Here is a 9,491-nt window from a genome sequence, read left to right as displayed (position 1 = left end):
TGACGGGAGAGCGGTCTTGTGCACACACAAAGCCAGCAGCTGTGTTTTTCAAGTGGACTGTGAGAGAACCAGGACTAAGAACTAAATTAAGCCGTTCTCCTTGGTCCGTGTTTATTAAAAATATAGTCACTCCGATTGTCCGGAGTGCATATTTTCAGAGAATAAAGACCCCCCGTCTGCCCAGTGAATAGGCTCGGGCATGAGGTGAGAGAGGACAACGGGCTGTACCGAGGCTGTCACGGTCAAGTATGAACCTCCCTTCTCCGGGACTCAAGTAGCCAGAATACTTTTTTTTTTTTTTTAACGTTTATTTATTTTTGAGACAGAGAGAGACAGAGCATGAACGGGGGAGGGTCAGAGAGAGGGAGACACAGAATCCAAAGCAGGCTCCAGGCTCCGAGCTGTCAGCACAGAGCCCGACGCGGGGCTCGAACTCACGGACCGCAAGATCATGACCTGAGCCGAAGTCGGCCGCTTAACCGACTGAGCCACCCAGGCGCCCCATGTAGCCAGAATACTTTAACTGGAGTAGGATGTCTGCATTCTACTTCTAGGAGAAATACGAAAGTAACTGTCAGAGATTTACTTAAAGAGAAAAAACAAAACAAAACCCAAACCCAACCTTTCCTGGTTTGCCCCGTAGTTTTGACATGAATAGCTTCGTTTCCCAGAATCATCTTTATTTTGCTTCGTTTCTTCTCCGAAGAGACCTAAAGATTAGACTGGTGGCCCCTCTCAAGGAAGAAACTTGCATTCTTAAAATAAGTGATTTCGAAAATCCTTCAAGATCAAGAGTGTTCTCATTAGTCCTCAGGAATAACATTAACCAGAATAGCTTATTCAGGGAACAGTTGATGTGTTTGGCCTTTTATCATACCTATCCAACAGCAGAAATGTCTCCCTGTTCTTCCCAGAAAGAAGAAAGTCATGTGTAGGGGTCTAAACGAACCAGCTTGCTTCACCCTTGACACAGAAAAACTTATTGGGCTCTAGGAGAACTTACTTTCTCCCCTTTTGTGTGGCTCAGAAATCCAGAGATCTGGCGGAGGACAGAGGCTGGTTTTCATCGGCTCTATCTCAATGAGCAGTGATGTTCGTGGGGTTCGTATGGAAAGTATTAATGGAGATCAAACAGACTTCCCAGGTGAACTAAGAGTCCCTAGGTTCCCCCCACTTAATTTGGGGGGAATCTCAGTTTTACTCCCTGTTCAATGACGGGAGATTGTGAGAAGAAGTTCCATAGTTTTATCTTTGTTTTTTTTGGTAATCTTTTCCTACATTTCTTTTCAAACTTAGAAACTCCACAAAGCCCAGGGACTGGCTGCTTTCAGAAGCCAAGGGTCTCATGGAGCAGGACTCTGGCTTCATGCAGAGCAAGGGTCTAAGGGTCTAAGGGTCTATGTCGATGTTCTGCTTAGATTTTGTTGCCCAAATCAGTTGCCTGCTGAAAACAGTGTAAAAAGCGTTCGAAGCTTGCTGGTGTCGAGGACCCACAGAGGTCGGTAGAACTGGGTAGCTGAACGCAGCCGGGTTCTTTTTGGGCAGATTTTCCCACCAAAGATGGATCACTGTCTAAAACCCTGTGTTCAGAGACCGTGGGAGAGAGATAGTAGGTAGAAAAATAAATGTGACTGAGTGGATGGAGGGACAGATGGTTGGACGGGCGGATGAACGAATGGACGAATGGGTAATTTGGTGGTGGCACACCTCTGTTGCTTTGCCTGCCTGTCTTGGAAATCTGGATTTACCCCTTATTGGTTGTGTGTCCTTGGGCAATAAAGCTGACCTTGCAAAATCTTAGTATTCTCATCATACTGATTGTGGCTACCAAGAGCATCTACCAAATAACGTCATTTTGAGGATTATAGGGTATAATGCATGGAAGAGTTCAGCATTGATATCTGGATATCTGGCACGTAGTAATTGTTCAGTAAATGAGAGCGGTCAGTTTCCTAAGTCTTCGATTTCCCGTGTAATTTCCTAAGCAGGCAAGACAATGAAGGAAAGTCATGAAGGAGGTCTTAGCTTTCTCTCTCTTTTTTAAATCTTTTAAAAAATGTTTATTTTTGAAGGAGAGAGAGAGAATGGGGGAGGGGCAGAGAGAGAGGGAGACACAGAATCCGAAGCAGGCTCCAGGCTCCGAGCCGTCAGCACAGAGCCCGACGCGGGGCTCGAACTCACAGACCGCGAGATCGTGACCTGAGCCGAAGTCGGACGCTCAACTGACTGAGCCCCCCCAGGCGCCCCTACCTTTCTCTGGTTAAGGGGAATCACTTGCCAATTTCAGAAGGATTTCATGTCTTCAAAGCATGTGGCAGCATATCAAAAAGTGTTGGTTGGGCTGGGTCCCTTGTGTCCAGATCACTCCGCACTTAGGGACGTTCAGACACTCTTTCATTTCCTTGGGGGTCGCTGACGACATGAACCAAGGTTTTCATAGATAATTGGTCTTGACCTGAATCCCTCATCGACCGACTGAATCCCTCTTCTCTCCAAGCCCAAATGTTCACTGGCGTTTGCTCAGTTGGCGGACCCGGCTGGGGAGACCAGAAGGACTCGTGCAAGTTGACCGTGGCCGTGCACAGGGACGGGAGGTGTATGCGGGCAGCAGTCCCGGGAGCGAAAGGACACCCAGACACGAGTCACGGGCCCTGGATTTAAATTTGTGCTCCGTCACTTGCTAGTCCTCGAATCACTCGGAGCCTCGGTTTCTTGTTAGAAATTGGGGTGGCAGGGCACCCACAAGGGTCGAATGCCCAGTATGACTGCTCTTCCTGCTCAGATTTGCTGCCCAATTAATCCCCTGCCCACCCCTGCTCGCCACGCGTACGAAAAAGCCAGAGAATCCATGTGCCAAAGGGAGGGGTGGACCAAGGCAACTGGGGCAAAAAAACATGCTTTTGATAGTGTGGCACAAGTGGGGGAGGGGAGGTTGAGAGGAACAGGGCTGTTAGCAAGCTTCTTCCAGTTATTTAAAAATGATGATGATGTCGGTGATGATGATTTCAATGAAGTAAACTCTACGCCCGACCTGGGGCTCGAACTCACGACTCTGAGATCAGGAATTGCAGGCTCCAACAACGGAGCCAGCCGGGCACCCCAAGATTCTTCGGGTCTTTAAATGAGATGCTAGCCGAGGACCAGGGAGGGCCGGTGGGGTTGGCTGTTGGCTGGAAAGCCCCCTCTGCCCTCGCTTGCCTGGCTCTCTGTCCTGCTGTCTGCTCTCATCGCCCCTCCCCACTCTGAGTGTGCCCTCTGACCCCCCTCCCCCCACCACCTTCTGAGCCCTGTGCTTTCTCTGAATTTCTCTTTGTTCCTCACTGCCCCTTTGGTCCCTCGACCTTTGTCCCTGCCCGTTCTGTCCCTTCCCTGCGTCCCTTTCTCCTGCGTCCTGTCTCCCGTTCCCCCTGTGCCTCTCCCCGCCTCTCCTCTCCGTGGGCCCACTCACTGTCCGCCTGTCCCCCTCTGTCCTCTCCTCCCTTCCGCCCCTCTCTCAGGCCTGGAGCTGGTGCCCACTCTTTCACAGACCCCGCCTCCCTGTTCCTCAGTGACCGATTTTCTTTCCCGCGGTTGGAAAATAGCTCAGGCCCTAACCCATTTCCTGGGGCGCATCCAGATTAATTAGGTGAGCCTGGCATCGCACATTTCAGAATTAGAATAATATTTATCAAGCGCCCTGGGGAGAAGGGGATGGAAGAGGGAGAGGAACAGAGGAACAGGAGCAAGGAGGGAGGTCAGGAGCTGAGGGGCAGAGGGAGGGGGGTGTGAGTAGGGCAGGGGAGCTGCCAGAGGGGGACTGCTCCTAAGGACACCTCCTGGGAATTAGGGCACCTGTTCCCCTTGCCAGAGGGCACTGGGGAGGGATGGGGACTTGAAGAAGGGTGTCCGGCAGTCAGGGAAGCCACAGAGTGGGGGACCAGGAGCGTGGCCCTGGCCACCACGCCCTTCGTTGGGACCGTGCAGGGCGGAAGCCTGCCCCCAGAGAGCCTGGCTCTTCAGGGACACCTCCTCTGGCATGTCCCTCTCTTTGGCCGTGCTGCCCAGCTCCGCCCAGCCCACCGGGCATCTGGAAAGGATACCGGACAAGACGTCACCCTCAGGAGGAGACGGCCTGGCTGTGCCCCAGTTAACACTCATTCTCCAGCCGCAAGTCAGACCCAAGCACCCTGGTCTCCACCAAGCCCTGGTGGTCTTCACAAAGGTGTCTTCCCTCCCCACTCTGTCCTCAGAGGCTGCGTCTCGAAGGGCTTCTCGGGAGACGGGCACCGAGAGACTCCCTGTCCTGCGAGAGGGGCGCTCCGTTCACAGCTCTCGTCTCTTTGCCGACGAGCCCCAGAGTGAATCAGCTGCTGTTAACGCTGTCAGTGTGGACCAGAGTGATAGGAGCCCAATGCCCTGCAGAGGCAGAAAGAAACCGGGCCGAGCTTTAGTTCTTCCCCTGTGTATGTCACATGGCTGGGAAGTGCGCCAAGGCCTAAGGGCACAGTGATGACCCCAGCGGACGGGCCCACTTCTCGGGGACATTCCTTTCACTGAGCCCAGCCCGGTGTCTGACCCCTGGTACGGGCTGTTCAGTAGACATCGGGGGAGCTGGATGGCACTGGGCCCTTAATCCAAGACTCCTTTCCTTCTAGTCTTGCCTAGAGGTAGGTCAGGATGTCTCAGTCTCACCACTGTTGACATCTTGGGCCAGAGAGTTCTTTGTCGTGGGGGGCTGTCCTGTATAGCGCAGAATTTCAGCAGCACCCTTGGCCTCTGCTCAGTAGAGGCCAGTAGCACTTGCCTCCCCAGTCGCGATTGCCACAAACATCTCGGGACATTGCCGGATGCCCCCTCCGCCAACCCCCCGCCAGGGGACAAAATCACCGTGGAGAAACACGGATGTAGGCTCAGTCTTTGGCCTCCCGAGAGCAGTGGACTTAACCACAAGTCTCCATTCTCCTTCCCAGGCACCAGAGAATTGGGAGTCTTTGTAAACACTCGAGAGGCAAGAAACCGAAAAATAATATACTTTTGTTGGGGGGAGGGAGGGATAGCAGCTTTATGGAAATGTAACTCACCTACCTTAAAATTCATCCTTAAATTTTTTAACAAATGTTTTACTTATTTATTTTTTTTTAGAGAGAGAGTGCAAGCGGGGGAGGGGCAGAGAGAGAGGGAGACAGAATCCAAAGCAAGCTCCAGGCTCTGAGCAGTCAGCACAGAGCCCTACACGGGGCTCGAACCCACGAACCCTGAGACCATGACCTGAGCCGAAGTTGGATGCTCAACTGACTGAGCCACCCAAGCGCCCCTAGCCCAGGGTTTCCTTACCATGGAAACGTGGTAGGAAAGTGTCTTTGATAACCAGAGCAATGAAGGAATCGAGAGGACCTGCGTGGACGTGTGGTTATAAACATACTGAAAATATAACATTTTGGAATGAGAAGGGGTCTAATTAGAAGGGCCATGTTCCTTTAAACCCTTTTGTTTTGCAAATGGGGGAGAAAAGATTAAATGTTGGTTTTAGAGGTCAGCAGATCTGCTGGAAGTTTTAAGAGCTCATCTGGGATTAGAACGCAAATCTCTTGACCTTTTAGGTCGGTGCTTGCTTCTTCTCCCCACACCCTGAATCTCAGGTCCCTGACCCAGACCCCGGGTCGGCCTGAACTTCCTTCACCAGGCGAATGAGCCTCTGTGTTCTCCCTCTGCTTGGTCCACCCAAGCGAACGAGGGCAGTGACACGTGTCTGCTCCTCCCTTTACAGCCTGAGAGAAGAGAACGCCAGCCAGGGGCAAGCGTTTGGAACATCTGAAATTGCTATATAAACTCCAGTAAATGATAAGATTGCCAGGTTGATGCTCTTTTCCTCGGAAGGTTCAGCATGTCAGAGGCGGCATAATGGAAGACAGTTCACGCTGAGACACAGTTTTAGACTGATGTGGTTGTCACTTTGCAAGGGATCGGAGTGCCGGGCTCTGGAGGCCCAGTGTGAATGAAGCCTTGGGGAGGACTGGGGTGGGCCGGGGGAGGCCTGGAGGCCCCAGGGACACCCCGGGTGGATGGAAAAGCCTTTGCCTGGCTTGTACGAAACAGGGATGCACTCAGAACTGGGGACGTGGCCCTAAAACGGCATTCTCTACGTGGTGGTCTCTTGAAACGTATCCACACTCACCTTTGCGTCCGCAGACGATCCATCCCTGCCTGTCTCTGTTTTCCGTCAGCAGTGGTCACGGCCACATGCCACACAGCACACCCACAGAGCCAGTCCTGTTTGAAACCAGGTGGGGGAGCGATTTCCCCTAAATTGTGAGCCGTTAGGCGACAGGGACTGTGTCCTATTTACCTGTGTCTTGGCAGCAACTGATGCATGCTGGGTCCTCCATGAACGCACATTCGGTCGTCCGAGGGATGTTTTGAGTAGATAAAAGCTGCTGTCTCGGGGTGGCCGGGTCTCCTGCGGAAGGGGAGCTGTGTATCCCCGTTTCTTCCTCTCTGTGTTTGTGTATTTTCCTGTGTGTGTGTGTGTAATCGTTGCCTCCTCTGGGCTCCCGTTGTGATCATGGTCTGCACGGCTCGTGTGGTCTGATACTTACCCTGTTACCTACACGGCCCGTCTTTACAGTTAAGTCACCCCTTTCTCAGATGGCGGGAGCTATGTGCTGGGTCACCAGTATAAAGTCCGTGCTAGCTGGTGTGTCTGTTTCAGCGGGGCGATTGCACCCCTGTTATGCATAACCTGCTCCTGCAGACGAGGCCACTGATGCCAGCCCTTTCCTGCGGTGGCATCGTACTGACCAGGGGTATAGATATCTGCCTGGCATAAGGGGGTGTTTGAGGAGCTGGTAGTCTGAAAGGGCTCATGGGAAATAAAGACGGAAACCATAATCACTGCCTTTTAGTGCCGATACCGCCCAGGCATGGTGACCTCTACCTGGGTTAGGGTTAAGGTTATGGTTAGGGTTAGGGTTAGGGGTCCCCCCGGGACCAGCAGCAGACACAGCTCGGACTACTGAGGACCGGATACTGTGTTTTTGTCTCCTCCCATAACTCTGTGCATCAAAGGGCCCGTGAAAGCAAGCCAGTTCCCTCTGTGGTTGTGTATACCTGCTTCTTGAATCTCACTGTGTGATCTCCTCCTTGTTTAGGGCTCTGGCCGACATCTTAAGACAACAGGGACCAATCCCCATAGCACACTGTGAAAGAGAAACTATCTCAGCTATCAATACCTCTCCCAAAGAGAACACACCGGTCAGATCGTCCTCCAAAAACCACTACACCCCTGTGCGTACGGCCAAGCAGACTCCAGGTAAGCGAGCGCTGATCGCCTTGTGTCTTTGCTGGGGGCTGGTGAGAGGTTTCGGTGATGTGTTGTCCCGGTGGGGCAGGTGGCAGTACGTGTGCCGTGGGAGACTCTACTGGGCAGGCGGGCTTGCGGATGAGTCCTGGGACCGTCTCCTGGGGAGGGACTGACGCGTCAGGACTGGAGGAGAGCAGTGATCCAGGGCATCCGTGATTGCGTGAGCGGCCGCATCTTCTCTTGCCTGAAAGGCAGCTTGTGGTGGGCGTGGTAGAGTGTGGTCACCCACTTGCCCACGTGGCGAGAAGGTTTACCTTGTCCAGGATGCCAGGTATGTGACGAGAAATTGCGACGGTCATTTGTAGAGATTTCAACTACTGGAGTCTCAGAGGGTAGGGATTATGTCTGTATCATGGGGTGACTTTTCCCTGTGCCTGGTAGATTCCCCGGATATGTGACAGTTGCCGTAACATGGCGGTCATCGCTGTAATCCCATGAAGGAAACTAAGTGGGGTGTATTTTCCTTGTCGTATGGATCAACGAAGGAAGCTCAATGAAATTTAGTGACGTGCGCACCGTCAGTAAGATGTTACTACTAATAAAATACCACCGATACAGTCATATAACTCACATTTATTCAGGGGCCTTGTTCTGGGCCAACTGATAGGCTGAGCATTTTACGTGTATTTTCTTATTCTTCACAGCAGTCTGAAAAGTACTTCTGTTGTCCCCATTTTGTCTGAAGAACAGAAAGGTTCAGTAATTTTCCCAAGGACACATGGGGAGAAAGAAAGCCGGGCTCCAAACCAAGGCTAGAAGTGTCAGGACTAGAAAACCCAGAAATCCTAACGAACCCAGCTGGGCTCATGAGTCCGAAGTATCTGGTTGGATAGTCTCTTTACAAGTGCAGCTGGGCAAGTCATTTCTCATCGTGATCATGACCGGACAGCCTCGCGCTGACCCCGGTCTGCAACACAGCTTCCACGTTGACACTTGGATCAGAAATCTGGATGTCTCTCCCCCTATGGCTCTCCAGAGGGTGGGATGTTTGGTCTGAACTTCACCTGCAATAAAGATATACAGGCGCTAGGGGGCAGTAGGTATGTTGCAAATTCAAAATGTGCTGCCAGGGTCAGTTTATTTTCCGTTCATTCTTGAACTTCGCTACGTTTGTTAAATCAGAAATCACATCCTTGCCTTTAAGGTGAGAGAGTTCGGTCTTTTGAGAATCTGATGAAAGTTAATGACGTTCTCCTTCAGAACTATTCATTATGTATATATATATATACGCACACACACCTATGTATTCATCCAGCATTTTGAATACGATGTGGACCCTTGCAAAGTTAGAAATCCCTGATTTAAAAGTAAAGATGAGAACTCTACTTTTGCAAAAAGTCTAAGATGGCATTTTTAGCCTTGATATCCATCGTAGATGCTTAAAATGTAGGCAGTAGAAGGAATCTTGGCAAAAACATCTGGACCAGTAGTTCTAGCTGGATATTAGGATCACCTAGAAGCTCTTAAAAATGCCGGTGCCCACGCCCCACAAATTAACCTGAATTCCTTAGGGAAGCTGCTGGCATCATTACTTTCAAAATCCTTCCCGCGGTGATTCTCACATGCAAATCGGGTGAAGAGACCATTGGTCCGGATGGATTCCTTGTTTTATAAGTGAAGATACTGGTTCTCAAACTTGGCTGCCCGTTGGCATTACCTGGGGAGCTCTCACGATGAGGGATACCTGGGTCCCACCCCCCGGAGATTGTGATCTAATTGACGTGGGAGTGTGGCCTGAGTGTGAGAGGCCAGACGCTGAGTGTTGAAGTCTTGTCGGGTGATTCGATCGTGGAGCAAAGTTCGAGAATCGCTGGGTGGGGGGAATTGCCTAAAGGTACAGTACTAACCAAGCCTTCTCTTCACTGATCGCTGTTTAATCTAACCTTGGTATCACGTCTAGCTTTGAGGAGGGTATTTTTGTTTCCCCGAAGACTCATGGTTTGAGGTCAGGTTTCTCCAGGACCTCGTTTGCCATCCTGGGATTCCGGGTCACGCCATTATCCAGAACACCCCTGGCAGTTTACCTCACCCCACTCTGCTTTTCTCTGTCTCATTCACCAGCCTGCTTGTTCCCAGCCACTGAGTCCAGACTGATTAAGTGGACGGTCCCGCTTTCCTCTTAAATGCGTTTCGCCGGGCAGGGAAGATTTGT

The 9,491-nt window shown here is 51.4% G+C and overlaps 1 protein-coding gene across 4 annotated transcripts in view; it reads left to right on the top strand.

The window, feature by feature from the left end:
- The window catches only part of SHISA6 (shisa family member 6), a 282,928-nt gene that overhangs the window by 17,892 nt on the left and 255,545 nt on the right, over nt 1-9,491 (top strand). For all 4 annotated transcript variants that reach the window (XM_053893464.1, XM_053893462.1, XM_053893463.1 and 1 more), the window contains exon 2: nt 7,128-7,288. In XM_053893464.1, coding sequence (XP_053749439.1) covers nt 7,128-7,288 — 161 coding nt within the window. The remainder of the gene's footprint in view (nt 1-7,127; nt 7,289-9,491) is intronic.

This window comes from Panthera pardus, unplaced genomic scaffold, assembly GCF_024362965.1.
Source record: "Panthera pardus isolate Hobbes unplaced genomic scaffold, ASM2436296v1 HiC_scaffold_3, whole genome shotgun sequence".
NCBI classification, from domain to species: Eukaryota; Metazoa; Chordata; class Mammalia; order Carnivora; family Felidae; genus Panthera; species Panthera pardus.
Note: the sequence above shows the minus strand (reverse complement) of the source record. Positions and strands in the feature narration are given on the sequence as shown.